General features: G+C 46.8%; 1 protein-coding gene across 11 annotated transcripts in view; it reads right to left on the bottom strand.

The window, feature by feature from the left end:
• The window catches only part of Rapgef1 (Rap guanine nucleotide exchange factor 1), a 129293-nt gene that overhangs the window by 60297 nt on the left and 44935 nt on the right, over positions 1–24061 (bottom strand). For 7 of the 11 annotated variants that reach the window (XM_076845203.2, XM_076845202.2, XM_076845205.2 and 4 more), the window contains exons 2-3: positions 942–1081; positions 393–506 (exon numbers count right to left, since the gene is read on the bottom strand). In XM_076845203.2, coding sequence (XP_076701318.1) covers positions 393–506; positions 942–1081 — 254 coding nt within the window. Of the gene's footprint in view, positions 1–392; positions 507–941; positions 1082–17239; positions 17342–24061 lie in introns of those variants that run through there. The other 4 variants (XM_076845209.2, XM_076845211.2, XM_076845213.2 and 1 more) reach the window with 2 other exon arrangements.

Here is a 24061-nt window from a genome sequence, read left to right as displayed (position 1 = left end):
CTAGGACAGTGTCCAGGTTTCTTGAGCTTTCCAGCCTCCCTGCTCAACGACTCACCTCATCTCAGCAATTGAAGGAAAGTACAGCTGCTTTCGAGAGGAGAGGCTCACCCACCCATCCCTGAACCTGCTGGGCCCAAGCAGCACACCCACGCCAACCCTGGAGAGGACCCCAAACTTCTGTGGGGTATTGAATTCTCTCCACAAACCAAGAGAGCTTGAATAAACATTCCCTTTATCCAAGGCCCTGTGAATTCTTCTGCACACTTCAGCCCAGTTGTCACCCAGTCAGAAACAATGATACTGCAATAGAGGTTTTCGTATCCCCAAACCATGGGCCAGGATTCTGCAGTAGAAGGCAAGGCAAAACCAATTGTTCTTAACGTCACACTGACCTTCTGCCTCTGAGACCTGGAAGCCACAGCACTGGTGGACATAAATTCTACTGCCTGCTGCTCCAGATCCAAGGGGATAGGGTAGCCCTCTGGTAGAAATCTGTCTCTTGCCTCCTGGAAGAGAGGAAACCTGGATTCCTACAGAGCTTAAAATGGCCGTGGCAGGCTGAAGAGGGGCTGGTGAAAAGCAACAGTGGCTCAACATCCTGGCTGGCTGGCCCTGCTGAGGTTACTAATACCTGAGGACATCTCTGGTTGGGTCCCAGGGGTTTGCATGTTTCAGAGCCCTAAAGCCGAATGATGGGCATTCTGGACATTCCCGTGTGTGACTGTGCCCAGGACAATGTGAGGACCTCAGGCAGGAGGCAGCGTCTGGGGTGTGAGCAGTGTCCAAGGAAGACACAGCTCGGAAGGGAAGACTGTCCTAGCCAACTAGCTGACTGACATGGCACTGTCTAAAGGAGACCCAGGGAGCACACCTACAAAGAGCGTAACTCCGACTGCGGGCTGCAGGGGAGGGCAGCACTGACACCTGGAGAGGCAGCTTACTTTGTTCACAGGCTTCTCCGGAATCTTCACAGACACCTCGGCAGGCTTTCCCTTCTTTGATGGTGTTCTCTTGATTTTGGGCGAGTGGAATTTGTCCATCAGCTTCATGGTGAAGGAGGAGAGATGAGAGCGCTGGGAGTCTGAGAACACAGAGGGACTGACCGTTAGAGGGTGGAGGCCAGGAGTCTGTGTCTGCTGAGCTGCTGGGGAAAGAGCAGTGTCCACACTGCACTCTCTCTCTGACCAGGGATTCAAAGGAAAGGAAATATGCACCCACTGAGTCATCTCTGGGGCTGAGGTAGTTCAGAGGCAGAGCACTAGCCTAGTATGAAGAAGGCCCTGGATTCCATTGTCAGTACCACAAAAAAGAAAACAAAAATCTCTGCTCTACTCACATTTCAACTTTTGCAATTTCCATCTAGGTTAGGTTGTTCAGAATTAGGGACACCAAAAGCAGTCAAAATGGGTATGGAGAAAGGACATACAAATATGTCTAAGTGTCCTTTTCAGTCTGTTTCATGATCTAACCCAAGTCCAAGGGAACTAGCTAGGAAAAAGGAACACAGGCAGAATCACAAGCGCAGGGTGTAAGAGCTAGCAGGGAGGGCCTTCCAAGACAACTCTTCATCCTTTGGTGTGGGGAACTGCCTCAATCCACAAGGGCCAGCCCTAGATCTGATAGTGGAGACTGAACTAGAAACAAGGTACTCAAACCCTTCTGGGCCATGGCAAAAGGCTGGATGATCTCCCCCATCTAAGATCCAGATGAGACTAGGATGTCTGCTTTCACCATTCTGAACTGACACTGCACTGCAGAGTATTGCAGGAAATTAGGCAGGAAAAGAATATAAAAGGCATCTAGATTGGAAGGGGACAAGCAAAACTGTTTGTAGACGACATGACTGTGTGAATGGAAGCCCTCAAGCAATCCCCTAGAAAACTGTACTGAGCTGTGGGGGCAGCACAGCGGTTTTAGAGTCCTTGCCTAGCATGTCTGAGGCCCTGGGTCCATCCCAGCACTGTGAACAAACAAAACAACTATTACTATCCATAAACCCAGTAAAGTCACAGGATACAAGATCAATACACAAAAGCCAAAACCGTATTTATTTACAAGAGCGATGAACATTCCAAAATGAAAATTTAAAAGCTCGCGCTTATATCATCATCAAATATCAGTTGATGATATTATAATAATATTTATATTCATAAATATAATATTTATAATATATAAATATAATAATGTCTTCATTATTTTATAATTTATATCATTATGAATAATATAATATTTATGAACATAAATAACATCTTATAATATTTCATCTATATTATCTTCAAAAAGAATAAAATACTCAGGCATAGATTTAACCAAATAAATGCAAGACTTATACACTGAAAACTACAAAATATTGCTGAAAGAAAAATCAATGACAATCTAAGTGAATGGAAGGGTGTCTTCTTCCATAGATCCAGGCTCACTGTTGTCAGGAGGTTAATACTCCCTGAATGATAGCTTATTGGCCCTATGAGAACCCCAGCTGGCTCTTCTGTAGGAATTGAAATGCTCATCCTAAAACCAGTATGGAAATATAAACAATACAGAATAGTCAAAGCAGTCCTGGAGAAGAACCAAGCTAGAAGACTCACACTTCTCAATTTTAAAATTGTTAGAAAGCCATGCTAATGAAGACAATATGGAATCAATGAAGACAGATATGTGGATCAATGGACTAGAACTGTGGATCCAGAAAGAAACTTGCACGAAGCCAACTAACTGCTTTTCGACCAGGAAGCCAAGACCACTCGGTAGGGGAAAGAACAGTCTCTTCAACAAATGGTGCTGGGATGATGGAATGTCACATGCCAAAGATGAATCTGGGCCCCTGCATCACACCATTTGTAAAAATGAGCAAGTGAATGAATGCAAGGCCTAACCCAAGACTTGGAACCATAAAACTCTTAGAAGAAAACACTGGAGTTTCTGTGACCTTTTATTTGACCAGGTATTCTTAGATACAATGCCAAAAGCACAAGCAACAAAAGTAAAAACAGATAAGTGGACTTCAATAAAATCAAAAATTTATTGTTGCAATGGTCCCATCAAGAGAGTGGGATGATGACCTGCAGGATGGGAGAAAATATCTGCAAATCATACATCTGATAAGGGATTGTAAACAAAAACAGGAAGAACTGGGACTATGGCTCAGTGGTAGAACATTTGCCTGGTATGCATGAAGCCCTGCATTTAATTTCCAGCAAAGCAAAAAAAAAAAAAAAAAAAGAGCAGAGGCTGGTGGCTTGGAGGTAGAGCACTTTCCTAGCACGTGCAAGGCACTGGGTTTGATCCTCAGCACCACATAAAATCAATAAATAAAATAAAGGTATTGTGTCTATCTACAATAAAATATTTTTAAAAAAAGAAAAAGAGAGAGAGAGAGAGAGAAATTGAAAGAATTCTTACGACCCAACAATAGAGAGATAACCCATAAAATGAACAAAGAACTTGAAATAGGCATTTTTCCAAAGAAGATGCATAACTGGGCAATGAGCACATGGGAAGATGGTCAACATCACAGTTCCTTAGGGAATTGTAAGTTTAAAACCACAGTAAGTTACCACCTCACACCAGGTATAATAAAAAAGACAAGACAATGCCAAGCATTGGTGAGGACTGGAGAAACTGGTAGCCCCAGACATTGTTGGTGGGTGTGTAAGATGGTGCAGCTGCTTTGGGGTCACCTGAAAGCTCCTCACATAATATCCAGCAATTCTTTTTTTTTTTTTTTTTTTGGCACCAGGAATTGAACATAGGAGTACTCAACCACTGAGCTATAACCCCAGCCCTTTTAAATATTTTATTCAGAGGCAGGGTCCCACTGAGTTGCTTAGGGCCTCAACAAGTTGCTGAGGTTGGCTTTGAACTCGTGATCTTCCTGCTTCAGTCTCCTGAGCCAATGGGATCACAGGTATGTGCCACTGCACCCCGCTGACCCAGCAATTCTACTCCTAAGCACATGCCCAGGAGAAATGAAAACTTATATCCACAGATTTGAACAAGAAAGTCCAAAGCAGCATTTTTCATAAGAACCAAAAGGTAGAAACAATACAAATGTCCAAATGTCCATAAATGAATAAATAAAACAAACCATGTATATATAATGGGATATTATTCAGTAATAAGAAGGAAATGAAGCACTGACTCATGCCACAACATGGATGAATCTTGAAGACATTATGCTAAGTGATGGATGCCAGTCACAAAAGACCACATATTGTATGATTTCTTCTATCTGAAATGTCCAGGATAGTAGATCTATAGACAGAAAGTAGAATGGTGGTTGTGTAAGACTGTGGGGGGAGGGTAGGAGGGAGCGTGACAGCTGATTGGTTTGGGGATTCTTCTGGTGGGACAAGCATCTCCTAAAATTAGAACCCGGTGCTGGTTGCACAACCCAGAGAATTATTAAAAGGATGTTCAAGTGTACATTTAAAATGAGTGAATTGCATGAAAGATGAACTGTATCTCAGTGGAGCGGGCATTCTCCCTCCTTCTCACCCTTTACCATAATCTTTGAGGGTCTGAAACCATCTTATTAATTGACTTATTTATGTATTTGTCTCCTCACAAGAATGCGAGTGACCTGAGGGCAGCAGGACATGCCTGTTTTCCCAGTGCTGACACTGTTCCTGACCACAGGAAAGACGCTAAATGACAAATGGGCAAGTCAACCTACCAGAACATGCCCCAGAAAAGAGACTGCTTCTTTTGATAAAAGCAGAGAGAGGTTCTTTGTACAAGAAAGTCCACAAAACATCATCTATGCATGGAAAAGTAAGAATCTACAGTTTTAAAAATAAAAGGCATTTCATCAAATTTTCCGGGGCAGGGGCAAAAAAACCTCCTCCAAATAGTGTGCACACATGAATGCATGTAGAGATCGATGACGGGGCACTTTGCACCATGGAGCTGCAATTGTAGCCACTAGTGTTTCACGTGACTTAATAAGGCCAAAGTCCAATTCCTTTTTGTCACAGAGCTTTCAGGTGGCCAAGCAGGATCAGTTAAACTATCTGCCCTGTGCAAGTTACCCAGGAGCTCGGAGCATGTAGAAGAGGGCAGAGCCAGGACAGTGGTTGTTGGCCAGAGCTGCGGGAAACCCTTCCTGGGGCTCTGATACAGTTATAGGTCCCCAGGAAGCAGTGCATCTGGCTGGCTGCCTGGACTGGCTCACGAGTCAGGAGGGGCTCTGGGCACCAGCCTATACCCCTGGGACTTAGGGCAGGTAAACTGGGACAGTGTGATTTCCCAGCTCCCTCTGTACCCACCTTCCACCTCCCACTCAAGCAGGGTGGAACGCATTCACAGTTGACATTCCCACTTTATAGTCAAAATCATGTGATGGTTAACACAGCATGCACACAGACTGCTTGGGCTGAAATATGTAGAAGTTTCTCCTCTAACTCTTTTGCTGTTTTGTCCTGAAAGTGGGGCTGGAACAACTGTCCTTCTTGAAATGGCTGAGGTTATGTGTATAAATGAGTTTCTGCTTGTGGTGAACGCACGCAGGAGAAACCTACTTCACTTGTGATGCTTTTCTGGCCTGCAACGTGTGGTATAGTCTGGGCAAGGCGGCAAGCCACAGTCTCCAGCTGGCTATGCCACCACGAGAGAAGTGACTAGCACTCAACAGCGAACCATGTGGACAGCATTTTGTGAATACGGGTATTCAATAAATTGCACAAGATACTCAACACTCTATTGTGCAGTAGGCTGTGTGTTGGATGCTGCTGTTCAACTGCTGGCTAAGGGAAGTGTCCCAGGCATGGTCCTGGTGGGTGGGGCTCGTCTGCTCTGAGAGTTAGGTGTCGCATCTACATTCTTCAATTATGCTGTAACTTGCAATGTGTTTGCTGGGATTAAACTCATGGTAAGTCGAGGAGTATCTGTAGTTAGCCAAGTGCTGAGCATGCTCAATACCAGACAGCAGCGCTTACCGACCTTTAGCAGGTTGTTCTGTAGCACTGAACACTTAGCTCACTCTCCTGAGTAAATGAGAGCCTTACAAATGCCCCTTCCATTTGCCTATTAATCCACTTCCCTCTCTGATGTAACTTCAGTACCGATCTTACTGCTGCCCCATCCTACCCCTTCAGGCGCCAGCCTTAGAGGTTCCCTAAAAGATATGCACATCCCTCACCAGGTAGGCTCGCAGGCCAGGTGGGATGTTGGGTCAACCCACTCATCTATATAAGAGCAGGGAGAGCAAGGCAGACAAAATGGGGATGCCAGGGTAGGATGTGCAGTCTGGTCAGAGCCTGGGGCAGGTGTGGGGCTGTGAAGCTGGCCAGACTTACAACTCTGCCTTCACGACCAAGGCAGGCAAGAAAACATTCAGGTCACCAAAACTCCCTCTTGGGACAATGCCAAGGGCAGGCTGGCCTGGATAGTGACCCAGGGACCAAGCAAGGGCAGCTCCACTTGCAAGCTGCAGACTGTCTTGGGGCACAATGGGGAGCCGGTGGCACCATAGGCAGTGCTACGAAGGCACCAACAAATCTCTCCTCAGGGTATTCAGTGGCCACAAGAAGCCAGCAATCGTACAAGATGTAATTTATCAGGCAAAGAAAAGAAGAGATTCTTCATAACTGACAACCCACTGTTCAACTCTGGAAATCAAGGGTGGCAGAACCAGGCCAGATTTTGACTTGAGGCTCTCTATTAGCTTCTCCTTGAAATAATAGGTTGGCTGCACATGTATCAGGTGCTTTTAAGGGTCCTTCAAACTATGTGGCTGGGTGTTGGAGAAACACCTTTGTGATGGCCAGCAGTAGCAGGTGGCAGGGGGCAGCAGGTGACATTCGCAAGAACACTGCTGTCAGAGTGATCCTGCCAGCAGCTGCAGACACACACACAGGAGTGCACGCTGACCTGCCCCTGCCCTACCCAGCAACCACTGGGGCAAAAAGTGAGGCTAAGAGGTGCCCCCACACGGCTAGAATCCTGGGCAGAGCTCCCCACCTTCTCCCACCACTCCCTGACTCCTCATAGAGCCACACCTGACTTCTCATAAAAACACACAGTTTGTAAATGTGTCTCTTTAAAGATTTTCTCATACTAAAATTTAAAAAATTATTTTTTTAATCTTTATTTTTTTGGTAGTACTGGGAATTGAACCCAGAGGTGCTTTACCACTGAGCTATATCCCCAGCCCTTTGATTATTTTTTTTTTATTTTGAGACAGGGTCTTGCCTAGGCTGGCCTTGAACAGCAATCCTCCTGTCTCAGCCTCCTGAGTACCTGGAATTATAGAGTGTGCTATGGTGCCCAACTCAAAAACAAAATTTTTTTCCAATATTTTTATTGCTGCATTATAGTTGTATATAATGATGGGATTTGTTGTTACATATTCATATGTAATATATACACAATATAACAGCATAATTTGGCCAACATCACTCCCTAACACTTCCCCCTCCCTCCCCTCCTCTCATCCTGTGGTCCCTTCCCTTTACTGATCTCCCTTTGATTTTCATGAGATCAGTCCCCAACTTTCTTTTCCCTTTTCCTCTCTAGCTTCCATATATGGGAGAGAACATATGACCCTTGACCATGTGAGTATGGCTTATTTCACTTAACATAACGGTCTCTACTTCCAACTATTTTCCTGCAAATGACATGATTTAATTTTTCTTTATGGCTGAATTAAACTACATTTCAAAACAAAAATTCTAAGGATTTCATATATACACATATACAAAATACAGATGATAATTCAAACCCATGCATTTTCCAGAAGGTTCCACAAGGATGGAATGGTCTGTATCTCAGCAACACAGAAGCCATGGTGGCTCCCATGGCTGAGGAACTGACCTCATATTTAACTTAGAGTTTAAACAGGCTCTGAAGGTGGATGCAGACACTGCATCGACATCCTGCTCAGGACTCAGGCTCACCACCCTTGCAACAGTCTGTGTCTGCGTGCAGGGTTTCATCTGTAGACATACAGGGAGGATGCACATCCTCGCAGTGTCCCCTAACAGAAGGCCTGAGTTTAGCTCCACTGACATGTCGGTGCTTGTGCTTTCCACAGATTCTACAATACCTCTTTTATTTATCTGCTCTCCTGCCACAGCACTGTTTTGTTTGCAGAATTCTGGCTTTTGTAAACAATGCTGCTGTGAACATTCTCAGATGTGTCTCCTGGACATGTGCTGGAGTCCTCTGCTGGTAAGACTGCTGGGTTGTAGGACATGTGCTATATTTAACCTTGCAGACATGGTCAGATGGATCCCCACAGAGGCTAAGCCACTTTATAGTCCTCCTAGCCAGGGGAAGAGACACAGGTGCTCTACACCTCTACCAACACCAGACATGCAGGTTTTCATGTGTGCCTTGTCTAGCCACAGGAAACAAAGCCCATCTTCATAGCCAAGTGCCTCAAATTGGCAAACTGGAGTATCTTTCTGTGACCTACAAATGTGTGACAGCAACCTGAAAGGTCAGTGGTGAAAGCCCCACTGCTGCTTGGAAAAGGCCAGAGGCTCCAGGGTACTCATCTGCTCATCACCTCTTCACTGACATGACATCATAAATGATTTCTGCATACACGCCCCTAGCTACCAGTCACAGTCAGGTATTGGGAAAACTGGCAAGGACTGCAGATCCTCCACCTAGAGAGAAAGGGGAGGCTGGGAGGAGGCCTGCTCACACATTTGTGTCTCAGCAAAACCCCAGCAGGGGGCTAGGGCTATAGCTCAGCAGTAGAGTGTTTGCCTTGCATGTATAAGGCATTGGGTTGATCCTTAGCACCACATAAAAATAAATAAATAAATATATTTTGTCCCTCCACAACTAAAATAAATATATATATATATAAACAAACCCAAGCAGGACAAAACCACATGAAGACCCCACCTTCTTCCAAAGTGGTCTTCCAGGTGCTAATATTTCATTCTTAGATCTTCAACTCACCCCTCAGCTAGGCCTAACCACCATCTGCCCGTTGCTGACAAATGTACATTTCAACCAGCCCTCTTTTAAATGTCACTTGCAGCAGCAGCTGGGATCCCAACTTAGCAGGGGTTTCTGTCAGGGCTTAATTTAATCACAGGATGGGCAAGTCTCTACACATCACCCACACAATGGACCACAGAGTCAAGGTCATGGTGGATGACACTTTGAGGCAATTCCAAAATGACTGCAGTCAACCTGAGAAACTCAGGGGCGGATAATATTTGCTTATCTAACATACACTGGGCTCAGAGCTGTAGCCCTGGGAGGGATCTACAGATGGCCCACTTAATCCGCATCTCCCACTCTCCAGGTGCGTCACAACACTATAGTACAGAAGTGACTTGACGGTATTGGGAAGAACTGTAATATACGGCTTCTGGATTCCCTAAAAGTATGTTCACTTGTCTAATACCTTATGGACTGCAATGTTAAGGCTGAAGGTGAGGGTGGGTGGAGGGGTTGAGAGCACTGCAGTTAGCACATGGCTGCACAGCCAGGCAGTCTAGTTTAACGTGAGCTTGGCCACCTCCCTGGGCCTCTCTCTCTCTCACTTCTCCTCACCTACAGCAGAGATATTTAACTGCAGACCAACTTCCTCCTCGAGTGGTAGCTGAGGATTAAACGTGACCCTGTGAGTAAAGCAGGGAGTGAAGGGGCCTGAAACATCACGAGCGTTTCATAGACAGCAGCCGTGACTGTCACCTGTAATATTGCCAGGGCTCTGCCAACTCTGAATAAGGCAAAAGCTAAAAATAGTCCAGTCAAGTAGAGCCAAAAGCAACCTGGTGATTCATTTCTTCTTAAAAATTTCCACATTAAAAGATTCTCTATGCTACTTGGTATAGAACTATTCATGTTAAAACAGAGGCAAAACAGTATTTGAAGTTCTGCAACACCAAAGGCTCTCTGACAGGGAACTCCATTCATATTACCCTTTGTTCATCAAGTCTACTGACACCATGGATGGTACTAATGAAAACGCTACTTGTACCTTTTTTTCTTTTTCAACAACAAAGACAAAACAATCTCATAAAAATCCAAATGCTGAAAAAATAGAACAGAAAGTGAAAATCCCTCATAACTCCCATATGGCAGAGCTGAATTTTTGTTGTTGTTGTTGTTTTAGGTGCTAAGGATGGAACCCAAGGCCTGCTAGGTAATGCTCTACCACCGAGCGACATCCCCAGCCCTTTTTATTCTTGAGACACAAGATCTCCCTAACTTGCCCAGGCTGGTCTTGAACTTGCAATTCTTTTGCCTCAGCATCCAGAGTTGCTGGAATTACAGGTGTGGGCCACTGTGCCTGGCTTTTGTTTATCTTTTCATCTTAATGACCATTGTGAGCATTCCCCCTGTGAGTACATCCAATGGCTGAGGTAGACCACACCACCAGCTTTCAGTCTCCTAGCTGAATTGACTCTGTCCTTGGCTCTCCAGATAACACTGTACTGATTCACACCCACATGCCTGCCTCTGTGCTCTTGTGCAACAAGACCGACTGAGAACTAGAACTGCTGGGTCAAAGAGGATGAACACCCAAAGTTCAATGAGAGGCTGTCAAGCTGCCCTGTGCCAGGTTGGGCTGGGTGCAGTCAGCATCGAGGCTCCAGGCAGCTGCAGAAGAGGTCAGGTACAGGGCGCTGGCCCCATAGCACCCTACTGCCAATGAAGAAGCTAGGCTGTGCCTAGGGTTAGGGCTCCAATCTGACAGAACCATCTTGCTTGTATATGCATAACTGGTAAGGATCAAAAATACATTCAGAATTGGAGATATCTTATAACAGCTGACACCCAAATGGTTTATAAGCAAACATAAGGTGCTCAACTGCATTTGTCATCAGGAAACCAGGCATTAAAAACCCACAGAGGGCTGAGGTTGTGGCACCATGGTAGAGTGCTTGCTTAGCACATGTGAGGCACCAGGTTCAATTCTCAGCACCACATAAAAACCAACAGAATAAAGGTATTGTGTCCATCTGCATCTAAAAACATATTGAGGCACCTCGCCCACAGCTACTTGCTGATAGCCACGGCTGCCCTTATAGACCCTCAGTCTATAAGACAAGTACTGGAACATTCTGCACAGCACTGTCCAAGGGCCTGCATGTGGCAGGAAGGGGGATCAGGCAGCTTCACACATGAGTCCTGGGCAGCACTGAGACTGGCTGATCTCATGGAGGAGAAAGAAGCTAGCCACAGAAAGGTACATGCACATCCATTCTGTTTACATGAATGCAGAAGCAGGCATCATCAGCCTATCATCTGGGGTGGAGATGGTGGAGGAGGGCCAGTGACGTGGACCACAAGACAGAGAAGCAGTCAGTTGGGGGCTTCTTGGTCTGCAAGCTGGTTTCACTGGCAGGTTCAGTGTTCTCCATACGATAGGCATGGGCTAGCCTGGACCAGGAGTAATGTCAGTCTCTCCGGGGGCTCAACATAATAAGCTCACTGGGCTGTCCAGCAAGTGGCACCTTCAAAGCCAAGGCTGTACCAGAAACTACAGTGATACTTTGGTTTCCATCTATCTTGTCTTCCAACTTTCAGAATTCAGAAAAGAGAAAAAGGGGTCTATTTACTGTCCCCTTTAGGCCCAAAGAAGATAAGTGTTATTCATTTTGTACTCTGGCACTTAGCCCAATAATGAGCATGCAGGGGGCACAGTGAGTGCTTGCCAGGAAACACACAAAATTGACACCAGCAACTACACACTCCATCCACACCAAAAGGTGATGCCTGATCAGAGGTGGAGAGGAGACAGTTTATATAATTTTTAAGGTCATTCTTCCAAGTACTGGCAACACACAAGGAGTAGACAACTCACTTGGGAGTTCCTTTGGAGGGGTGCTTAGATCTGGTCAATTCAGTTAACAGCATGTTTGTTGTTCAAGCCCTTGCAGTGAGCAGATGAGAACTGTCTCTTCCACCCTCTTTCTCTAGGTCTTTAGAGGATAACAGGCTCTCTAGGCCAGTACTAGACAACAGAACTCAATGAAAGCCACAGGTGCAATTTAAAAATACTTTTAGTTAAGCTGGGCATAGTGGCACATGCTCATAATCCCAGTGACCCTGGAGGCTGAGGCGGGAGGATTAAGTTCAAGTCCAAGTTCAAGACCAGCCCTAGCAACTTAGCAAGACCCTGTCTCAAAATAAAATAAAAAGTGCTTTAGTTATAGTTCAATGGTAGAGCACCTCTTGGTTCAACCCCCCAGTACCACCAAAAACAAAACAAAACAAACAGACAAAAAACAATCAAAGAGGAGAAATAAAAAGAAGAAGAGTTTGTAGTTAATAAATATATCTAAAATATTACATCAACAGATGATTTACTGATGAGTTACTGCACCTTGCTTTTCTTCCACACTACACTGGTGTGGATTTTATACTCCTGATGCCTCACCCACATGGCCACTGCCAGCTCTAGAGCAGGCAGCTCTAGCCCTCAGCTTCATGCCCAGGAAGTTCCTGCCCACTCCTTTGATTTCTTGAAAGAAAGTGGCTGGAGCTGGGTTGGATTTAGCTGCTTCCAGGCCGTGGACTGAGGGGGTGCAGCTGCAGAATGCAGGCTGCTCGGCTCCAGGCCAGAATTCTTCCCCACCACATTCCACCCGCGCTCCTGCAGGATCTCAGCTCAAATGGCACCTGGTTAGGGACAGTACTGGAGGAAACACTACATGAGGCCTAGGCAAAGGCTGAGAAGAAGCAGCCTTCTGTTGTCAATAGCAGAACCCTCAAAGTCTCAGCTTGCCAACAGTGTGAACTGATTTTCTCTGAGGCTGGGACAAAGAACACTGATGGGGGCTCTCCCACCAGATGGTATTGCTAGGGATGTGAGTTGAAAGGAGCCATGCTGAGCCCCCCACAGCCCAGGACAGCCCCACAACCATGCCTTACCTACCCACATCTCTGATGGAAGCCAAGACCCCTCAGTGTAAAATGGCAATAGCTATCCTGACTTCACCAGGTTGTCAGAAGGCTGGACACTGGACTCCATGTGAAGTCACAGCACGGTAAGCATGGTGGTAAGCATTTAGTACATACCACCTGCTGTAACCCAAACGTTACTGAGAAATACTCCATTTCAGGATAAATGCCACCAGTGAGTGAGCTACTACTTCTTAATAAAGAAGGCTTAAAAACTGAAGGAAACTTTAATGACTTTGGTATCTGATAGGACTTAAGTAGACACTAACTTCGGGCATGAACAGAGCATGCATGACCTCCTGGGGAGTCCCTGCCCTTCCTATCAGAGTCGCCTCTGAAGACACCAACCTACACCAGGCCCTTCCTCAGCCTCATTCACCTGTCAAGCAGGAGCCAGCCAGTCATGAGGGAAGAGGGAAGACATGGGACAGAGCTGCCGTGGAGCCCAGAAGTGGGCACCGGTGGGGAGCCCTCCACACTCCCCCTCTCCCCAGCATGGGAAGGGAATGGTTCTCATCACCATCCACAGTTAAACAAAGCAGGTCATGGGGAGTCAAGGACCTTGGCCAAGGTCATATGGTTAAACCCTCTTCCCCCCAGCAGACTCAAGATGATGTACTAGCAGGTGTCTGAGACTCTCAAAGTCGCTGTCCCCATGGCAGCCTGCTCCAAGGAAGCATCTCTTTCCTATTACTGGGTGGGACTGACCTTGAGGTTAAAACCACAGGCTTCTGGAAATGTGAATGAATCATTGCTCCAGCTTCATTTCCAGAGACAAAATGAAAAAACAAGAGATGGTAAAACAGAGCTTATTTATTCTGAGTAACCACACTCACCCCACCACCGTAAGCACAGCACTGGCAGGGCAAAAGCACTTGGGGTCCAGATAACACAGGAAGCACAGTATGCCTGATCTTTGTCCCTGGGGTGGAGCTGTCTGGAGCAGCCTTCTCCCTTAGGATTGGTGCCAGGTCCAGGCAGGAGAGGTGGAAGCAGCAGGCCACTCCAGAATCCAAACAGCCCTCGCTGGGGTCACCACAGCCTGCCCCTTCAGCATTGGCCACCAACAAAGCTACCTAATGTTGTGCAGTGAGGCCAAACAGAAACACGAGAGCTCGCAAGTGCAGGCCATGGCAGCGCATCCCTCCACCTCTGCAGGGCTCACCTGGGGACTCTTAGGACTGGGCTGTCAGGCCACCCCTAATGTTCCCATAAGAAACTGTATTTTCATTTGTCAGTGAGAAAATGATTCATTTATGTGCTTCCTGAGTAGCAGGGAAGGAGCTGGGAGCTATAGTCCCAGCACCAGGGTACCTTGCAATGAGCTCACCAGGAGAAGAGGAATGTGAAGGGGCAGGAGCCACTGTAAAGTCCCCTCCTCACCATCACTCAGGGCAACTGGTGGTGTCATATAAGGCAGGGCAAGCACTGCGAGGCATCCTCAGTCACTCACTCCACATACACCAAGATGCCACCCACTTACAAGGTGGCAGGGCAAGGAGCCACCAGCTGAGGACTGGGGTCCCCCTAGACAAGGCCAGGCCAGCTCCATCCTCAGTCATGGACAAAGGTATCAATTAGCCTCCCACAGATGCTCCTTCGACACATGGGGCAACTTCCACACAGGATTTAAGTGCTCTGAGGGCTGAAAGAAGAGACATCTGGTCCCAGTGCTAGTGACCTCACCAATGCTCTGACTCTCAAGTTTCAGCCACAGGTGGTCTAATAGCCCATCAGCAGCTCTTAAGGACTCAAGAAATATTGGGACAAAAATATGAAGCCATGCTGGTTCAGGCAAAGCCAGAATGTCATTGACTTAGAGCCTGAATTCCCACCCACTTCCTCCCCAGGCAAGTGCATGGGTCCCCTTTGTGTGATGAAGCCTCTGTCACACATGCACCTGCCTCTGTCCAAGCAGTGAGGACAGAGCAGCAGCAGCTAGGACCACACCCTGACAGCATGCATCCATATCCGAAGGCCTTGCCCATTTCACCCTGCTGGTCCCCAGGGCATCCCATGCCCTCACTTCACAGGCAGGGGAGCTGCGGCTGAGGACAGGAACCCAGAGTGGGGAACACCCACGGGTAGTTCAAACTGAGCAGAATACAAGCTCAGGAGGGAGGGCTTCATGCCCATGTCAGTGTTCTGTTCTGACAAGGCAACACCTAATACGGGCAGGCACTCACCTTGAGGACCACCAGCTGTCCCCACAGCTCCCTACCTGGATGGCACACATCCCAGTAGGTCCAGCTTCCCATACCCCTCTTTAAAGCCAAAGCCTGTTTGTTAGATGTGTTCATAGCCTCTATCACTAGGGAAGCAAGTCACCACAAGACCAAAGGAAGACTTTTTGGCCAGTGTGGCTTGTAAAAGTGATTCACCCCTCTCGAAGAGCAGGACCAGATGGCGGGGCCCAGCAGGGGCACACAGAGGGCTGGCTGTTTGGCACCTGGTAAATCACTCAGGCCTAGGAGGAAGAGGCCACAATCACACACTGGCTCTCCCAACTGGGGAGGTGGGTGGTCATAGGTGGAGCCTGACTCATTTTAAACAATGGGCTGGGGAAGAACTTGTACTTCAGGGATGCCTGGAGTTGGGAGGTTGCTAAAAGAAGCAGGGATAGGGGTTTTCCTAAGTCAGAAAGGCTCCATTCTCACTGAATTTATACCTTAACCATCTGGGATCAGTGGTAGAGGGACTTCACAATACCGATTAAAAGGCTCATTAGCAATGTGGTGTTTTTTGCTTTCTTTTGTTTTAGGGTATTGAGAATTTGAACGCAGGGATGTTTTACCACTGAACTATACCCCTAGTCTTATTTACTTATTGAATCCAAAGGCACTTAACCACTGAGCCACATCTCCACCTTTAAAAAAATATTTCATTTAGAAACAGTCTTGATAAGTCACTTAGGGCCTTGTTAAATTGCTGAGGCTAACCTTGAACTTGTGATCCTCTTGCTTCAAGACTTTGAGTGACTGGGATTACAAGCATGTGCCATCACACCTGGCCCTTTTTATTTTTTTATTTTGAAACAGGTCTTGCTAAATTGCTAAACTCAAACTTGCAAACTTCCTGCCTCAGCCTCCTGAGTTACTGAGATTATAGGCGTGTACCACGGTGCTCAGCAATGTGTTCTTATGAGATAGCCATCCTCTCTCTTGGCCCTAACACTCCTCCATCTCCTTCCAAATTATCTACCTCATCAAGGACAGTGCTTCAGGGAAAATCCAGGGGAATCTTTTCTTCAAAAACTTGCCTGGGCAGTACTCAGCAGGTTGAGGCAGACAGCCCCAGCGTTCTGGACAATGTGGGGAGACCTCATCTCAATTAAATCCCTTAGGTGCTTATCTGAGAATCCTCAGGGCAGGAACTGGCATGCTGCTGGAGAAGGGGGGTCTGTTCTCCCTCAGCCGCTGTAGGCTTTATGTCTCCTATTTTAAAACAGCCAGTCTTCCCACAGAAGGCAGGCTCTGCTTGTCAGAGGGCCCACATAGGTCAGAGGAAGGCAGATACCCATCTTCTCCAAGCTGGGAGTTTGGCATCTTGCTCAATGAAACAAAGTTAAAAAATCAAATTCAGGGGCTGGGGTTGTGGCTCAGCGGTAGAGTATCTGTCTACCGCGTGAGGCGCTGGGTTCGATCCACAGCACCACATAAAAATAAAATACAGGTATTGTATTGTGTCCATCTACAACTAAAAAATAAATGGTTTTTTTTTTTTTTTTTAATATCAAATTCAGGCCCACCCCCTGGGTTGAATACAGTTTGGCTGAGCTATTTCAACCAGCCCAGACCTGGGGATTTGCACAGCAAGTAGCTGTGGAGCTGAACAGAAATATAGACCCTTCCTACAAAAGTTAAAGGGAAGTAGAGCCATGCCTATGGAGAGAACCGAATGCTAACAACACAAAAAGCCTACTTTTGAGAGATCCAGAAAAAGTTCACAAGCGAAGCCCTGAACTGAGTCCTCCAAACAGAGTGGATCTGGCTGTGAAAAAGAGGAGGCTGACCCAGGTCTGGGTCTATAATCCCAGACACTTGGGAAGTGGAAGCAGGAGGATCACAAATTTGAGGTCCACTTGGGTAACTTGGGAAGACTCTGTCTCAAAATGAAAAATACAAAGGGCTGGGATGTAGCTCAGTGGTAGAGCACTTGCCCAGCACACACCAGGCTGAGCGGGGTGCGGAGTTGGGGAGATTCAGAGCGGCCCTGGCCACTTGGGGCCAGTACTCCACTGCTAACCTCTGCTATAGTAACACCCACCAGCAGGTCCCCAAATCAACTCCACAGCTTAAACCATGAAGTGAAACACAAGACGCCAGAGGCACCCAGGTGGTATAGCTGAATTCTTGAGACTTACTTCAGCCATAACTGGCTTGAGACAGCTCCCCCTTTTCCTGGACTCAGAGGTGCTGCTGCAGGTCAGGGTCGGTAGGGACCACAACCTTTGACCAAGTCACCATGATGCTGGCTGAGCTTCCTGAGCAGGTCCTGGAACTGAGGTGAAAGCAAAGGGGCGCCATTTTTAAGGGAGAATTAGCTTATGGGAAGTTATCACAGTGTCCAAAGACTTCAGACCATGATCAAGTCACAAAGAATTTAAATTCTTTTTTACTGGGTTATTTTCTGAAAAACCAGTGTCCTGATCCTCTCATCTGACAGAACAAGGGCTGGGCCTTCGATGATAGTTACTGTCTCCAGCTCTCCAGCCCATCCAACAGGGGACTCCTGGGTTTTCACAAACCTGCAGGAGCTTGCAGTAAGCTGGCTCAGAAGACAGGGTCTTAGGAAGAAAGGTAAAGCTGCTACAATATTCTGAATCTCAGCTGAAGAAGAGGGTGGGTGTGCCCAGTACAGCAAGGGCATGTGGAAGGGGACACGCCGGGGGAATCCACCCCACCTAGGATGAGCCTCTCCTGCTGGGGAACAAACAAATCTGAGACCAGCAGGCCTGCATTACCGACATCAGGGGAGGCTATGACCCATCAGTTCTAGCCACCAAAGTCCAAGTGACCAATCACCCCCGCAAGGAAATTCAGCCAACCCAGGGGTGTTCTGAGCCTGCGTCACTCAGAACACCAATCAGAGTAGGTAAGTGCTTCCCAAAGATCTGCTGTGTTTTGGCCTGTGTGATGACATGTTCCATCCAGAGTGGAGGAACAAGGGGTTGGGTTACTCTTCCTCCTGCTGAACGACTTACTTTTACATAGCTGTAGTGTTTGCTTAACACCTACTCTGGGCTGGGAAAAAAAATGTGTCTTTTGCCTTGGAGTAACTGCTTGGCAACAGTATTCTCCAGAGGGGAAGACAGTGGGTCAGAAAGACAGGGTGTTGGGTGAGAGGGTGTGCACACACCAACATGGGCCTCACAGTCAGAAGAAAGCAGATCTGGACACAATCTTTTTGTTAATCTGGGAAACACAAAGCATAAAGAGTGATTTTTAATGCAGAATTTCTAAAAGGGAGAAGGAGATGTTAACCCAACCAAGCCAGGTGGCCTCAGTTGGTTCTGCTCAGGAACAGGCCAGAGCTTGCAGTGTGGGGCCAGATTCCACTGCTAACCTGACCTGTGGATTAACTGTATCCTCAGTAGAAAACAAAGTAACTTTAAAGTCCCTCCAGCATATTCTAAGATGATAACCACATTTTACATTTGAGATGGAAAACCTTGAGATTTCTAAACAGGAAAACACAATCAACTGGGAAAATAAGCAGCCCCGAGCACGGGTCCTCTGGTCTGAAGAAAGCAGGACACGCCTGTCCATGAAGACCCCCACCTGTGTGGGGTCACAATAGCTCCTTCCTTAGGGAGGGAAGCAGGAGGAAGGGCAATGCCACAGTGTTCAACGGAAATTTCCAAGAGCCACCAAGAGACCATGAAGAAAATCTGCTGCTTTGTTCTCTTCCAGGAAGACCGGCCCTGGGTGTAACCACCATGGCCATATCTTCTAAAAGACAGCTTTCATTCTGTGACTGGCGTCTCAAGTCACCGTGTCCTCAGAACTAAGGGATCCTTGGCTACAAAGACATGCAACTCAAAAGGACCAGCAAGTATGCCTGAAGGCGCACGAAAGCTGTGGCTGCAGCAGCGAATGGGTATGGATACTTTGAAGAAGCGCATTATGGAGCCAGAGAGTATGCACATTTTTTGAGGCTACCTTTGAAAGCATATTTGGTTCTAACTGTCTTTGCAAATTTAAGCACTACCACAGAGCAGGGATTGAAATATGTCTACTTTCTTTATAATAATATTTTTGAATTCTTTGTGGTGGGGGTTGAGCTTAGTATTTTTAAATTTTTCATCAAAACAAAAATTTTACTACAGAACTCTGTGTCCTGAAGCTTGAGGAAAGTCTGGATTGCTTCAAAGGGCTGCTTGTCACTTAATCTTCAACATGAAGTTCTGAGAGCAGAGAACCTAAACCAACCATGAAAAAAAGGCTAATTCTAAAATGCTAAAATAGTAGGGAGGGGAGCATGGAAGGAATAGATGAACTCTAGATTGGGCAGAGGGGTGGGAGGGGAAGAGAGGGGCAGGGGGTTAGCAATGATGGTGGAATGTGATGGACATCATTATCCAAAGTACATGTATAAAGACATGAATTGGTGTGAACATACTTTATATACAAACAGAGATACAAAAATTGTGCTCTATGTGTGTAATAAGAATTGTAATGCATTCTGCTGTCATGTATTTAAAAAATAAAACCAATTAAAAAAATAAAATGCTAAAATAGTATAGTCTGTGCATAACTGTAATCCCAGCAACTTGGGAGGCTGAAACAGGAGGATAACAAATTTGAAACAGGAGGATAACAAATTTGAGGCCAGCCTCAGCAACTTACAGAGACCCTGTCTCAAAGTAAAAAAATAAAAAAGGGCTGGGGATGTAGCTCAAGGGTGGAGCACCTCTCGATTCTAGCCCCAGACCATACATATACACATAAATAAATAGCTAAAACGCACAATTGCTTCTTTCCAGTCTTACAGAGCACTCTCAGGTTTTAAAATCCTAGTCTTTTACTCAAGGAAATCAACTTGACATAAACATGAGCTCAGACCTCTGTGTCATAAACTGGCCCTAGGCCAGCTCCCCAGTGTGCAAAAGGCCACCACTAATGTTCCTCTTCCTCAGGAACCGAAGAATCTGGATCTCTGAATTTAGTTCAGGAAACAACTCATCTATACACAGTTGCCCCATCTGCCAGCCAGGACCTAGCAGGAGCCTGGGGAGGTGTGGGTGTGGGTCAACCCTCCTCTGAAAGAAAGATCCCCTGGGTGGAGGAGAACAGTGGAAGAAAGTAGGGGAAGCAGGCAGATGGGCACAAATACTCAGAGGGTCAGGGAGGGCAGGCACGAAACACATCAGGGGTGATGACTGTGAAGCTGGGCCAGACTCCCAGCCTAATCTGGGGAAGCAGGGGCCTCCCCAGCTAACACTTAAACTTTGGGATGGGCTTCTCAGCAGGCTCTTGAGAAATGGTTTCTGGGGAGATGCAGGGACTTGAAAGTGAAGCAGGGTAGCAAGGCAGTCAAGAAAAAGCATGCCTTCAGGCCTCTCCATGGGCCACAGGTGGGCAGGGGTATGTGGCCTGAAGAGGGCATGCCTGAGTGCATGGAGAGGCAAGAGCACAATGAGTCAGGCATACCAGAGAGCTGGTAGAAGCTGTCCTGGGAGGCCAGGGCATATAAGCGCCAGCACGGCAATGGGGCTGCATGGGTCCTACGGGGTCAGGAAGCCTCACAGCCTCCGGAGAATGCTACAACATGTGGTTCTGGGGTGCAGGATATGCTTCCTTCTCTGCTGCCAAAAGCGCTAATTCAGAAATCTAAATACGGTATCCAAGGTGGAAGCCTTCCACCCAGCCATCTTTCCTCTAACCAAGCGATCCCGTTGTTCCCAACGTTCTGGTAATGAGATGCCTAGCCAAAAATGAATTCTCCCAACTTTGTCTTAAAGTACAAGGCCACAAGGCTAAATCCAAAGCGTGTCCTGGGACACCCCCTGGGGGGAGGGTAAAGAAGAAGAGTGAAGGTGAGCAGGGCCCATCCCTTCCACACTGCGCTCTAGCACTAGCCTGCAACGTGGGCAGCACCCACTGCCAGCCCTGCCAGGCAGGCCATCTTTCATCTTTCTAAAGCTCAGAGAAAAAGACCAGGTCCAAAGCTACACAACAATTGGGAAAGCCTGAGCATAGACACTACTTGGTTGAGTATAAGCTCACCGAATATTCCTGACACCTAAGTCAGTGACCACGTCTTTTAGGTGGGCAGGTGCTGGGTAGATGGCATGGCAGTACCATGGAAGGAAAATAATAATAAAAAAAGAAAACCATGGACAGGAAAGGGCTGTAAGAACCTCCTCCTACTCCAGAGGAAAGAGAAGGGCAGTGAGCAAATGAGGGCCTTCAGAGTACCCCCACAAAGTGGCCAGGAATCCGCAGGGCAGCTGACTCCCCAGGTACCATGATGAGATCTCCAACATGGGAAGGAACTTTGGGAGTGTAACTACTGAACAATCACGGGGCTTCACTCAGCTTCCAATGGAACCCCTTCCTTCCATTGGTGGTGAATATCACTGGGTGATACAGGGTGGCTGATACAGGGCAGGCAGAACAAACTGATACCTGGAACCAAGTCCTTTTGTTCTGTTCCAAGGTTGCCAGTTGGCTAGGACTAGATCTCAAGAAAGAAGTGAGCATGGGGTCACCACCACAGCATTGTGCCAGTCTGGGGACACTGCAATACAGTTCTCATCCCTGAAATGGGAGGAGACCTGGCTTTCAGTGGTGTCAAGCAGGCACAGCACCATTTCCCTGAGACTCCTTTCTCACCTGGAAATTGAGAGCATTAGGTTATGCCAGTGGTTCTTACCGTGGTCCTGAGCCTACAGCAGTCACTGCCCCTGTGAAAGGACTTAGAGATGCACACTCTTGCACCACCATCGATCAGAAACTTAGGTGGGCTCAGCAATTGATGTGACCAAGACCTCTAGGAGACAGGGAGCCCACTGGGTCTGAAGCCTAGCCTCGCTGACCCTTTCCACCCTTCCCTACATGCCACACTGCTCCATTATCCAGCAAATACCTGCCAAATGTCTACTATGCACTAGGTACTCAGGAACCCCGGGAATAACCCAAGTCTGCCCTGTGGTGGGCCACGTGCAAGCTCCATTCATGTGGAAAGGCACATGGCTTGTTTGCTAGTTGGTCACCGTATAAGTGGCCCAGCTATACTTTCTAGCAGCTCTCATCTTCAGCCATGATCTTCTTCCAAAAATTATTGTACTTTTTTAAAAAAATAAGGTACTCATGGGCTGGGGATGTGGCTCAGTGCTAAAGTGCTTGGCAAGCGTGTATGAGGCTCTGGGTTTAATCCCCAACATTCTGCATACAAATGGAAATGCAAGATGCTCACATAAAATGTCACTGCATCGCTATTGATGAAAGAAACGGGTGTGTATATGGGAGGAGGGTCATCTTGGGGATGGAACCCAGGGCCTTGTGCATGTGAAGCAAGTACTCTACTACTGAGTTAACACCCCCAGCCCTATGTAGGCCCAATTACATAAAAACATGGTCAACTAGAAACATTCTAAAAAAATTATAGAAAAGAGTATCAGAGATGACGTTTCTTTCTCCTAAAACTATTTTAGTGCTCACAGTTTCAAAGGTCTTGAATGTTATTCTAGGCACAAAAAAACAAACATCAAGTGGCATTTTTAGCAATCCATTTTGCTTCAGGAGTTGGACACAGGAAATGCAAAAGCAAAAACAAAAGCTAAAATGCTCTACCCTAAGAGGAAAGACGCAAACTACCATAATGCTAAAAATGGGACTAAAATGACCCCCCTCTCTTACACTGAAGGGTCCTGCAAAAGGCATCTGCCAAGAGCTCTCCCTCCTCTCTCCCACCCAGGCAGGCTGGGGAGGGTACATGAGGCGTGGCCACAGAAAGCAAACAGCAGTCCAGCTGTTGCAGAGCCCGACGGGAACAAGAGTCTAGGTCCGCTCCAACCCATCTTGCTCACTCCATGTCAAGCCCCAGTTAGAACCACACAGGGGTTTGAGCCCTTAAGCAAAAGCAAAAGCCAGAGTTTTCACACAGTCCGTCTCCATGAGTTAAAACAACTCGCCTAATAATCGGTGCAACACACTCACAGCGGCTTCTGCTCAGAAGTAAGGTCAAAGAGAACCACAAAGCTAATGTGAAAAGTTACAAAACAATTCACCCAATGGCAAGTCTTCATCTAGGCAACGAGAAACACATAATCAGTAGACAGTCAAAGCAAGTGAGGTCAGAGTGCAGGACACAAGCCCGACTGTGACTGAGCTGCAGCTGGTTGGCTCTGAGTTTACCAAGGGCAAGTTTTATCCCTTAGAAGAAACTATATGAACCCAAGAGAAGATGTAGCTTTTCCCAGTACCGCTTCTCGAGGCAGATGTAAAGTAACTGTGAACTGAGTCTTCAACTTTCATTTTACAAAATCTACAATGTTCTTTAAAAAAAAAAAACTTTCAATACAGGGCTGGGGTTGTGGCTCAGCAGTAGAGCACTTGCCTAGTATGTGCGAGGCTCTGGGTTCAATCTCGGCACCACATAAAAGTAAACAGGATAAAGGTGTTGTGTCCATCTACAACTAAAAAATATATTTTAAAAAAACCTTCAACATCTATACCTCAGGAAAAATCAATAGTCCAATAAATTCATATTAAAGATATTTCTTGGGGAAGCTAAACTATTAATATAGCCTAGAGTGCTGTTTTCAGGAACTAAAATTAACACAGAAATAACCCCTAAAGAAACTGATGCCATAACAGAAGTCCGCTTCCACCCGCCTGTTTCTGGCAGCAGCGATGGGGGCGCAGTAGCCCACTGCCCAGCCCAGGCACCACCATGCAAACATCAGCCACGGGCCACAGGGACACTAGGGTTTGGTGTTAATGTTTCCCCTGCTTTTTATGAATGAAACAGGGTAGGTCTGGAAGGACAGTCGCTAGACCAACGGGCTACAAGACACTCAAGACATCAGAAATCCCTCCATGGAATGTCATCATGAACATGGCCCCACACTCTGCAAGAGGGGCCCCTGAAGTTCAAGTGAAGAAAGCAGGCCCTGACGGGGATTCACTGGCAAGAGTAGTTCATGAGCAGTGAGTGAAGGACGGGTCCTAAGGGTCCC

This window comes from Callospermophilus lateralis, chromosome 2 (assembly GCF_048772815.1).
Source record: "Callospermophilus lateralis isolate mCalLat2 chromosome 2, mCalLat2.hap1, whole genome shotgun sequence".
In the NCBI taxonomy this organism is placed as follows: Eukaryota; Metazoa; Chordata; class Mammalia; order Rodentia; family Sciuridae; genus Callospermophilus; species Callospermophilus lateralis.
This window is presented reverse-complemented; position numbering and strand designations above follow the sequence as displayed.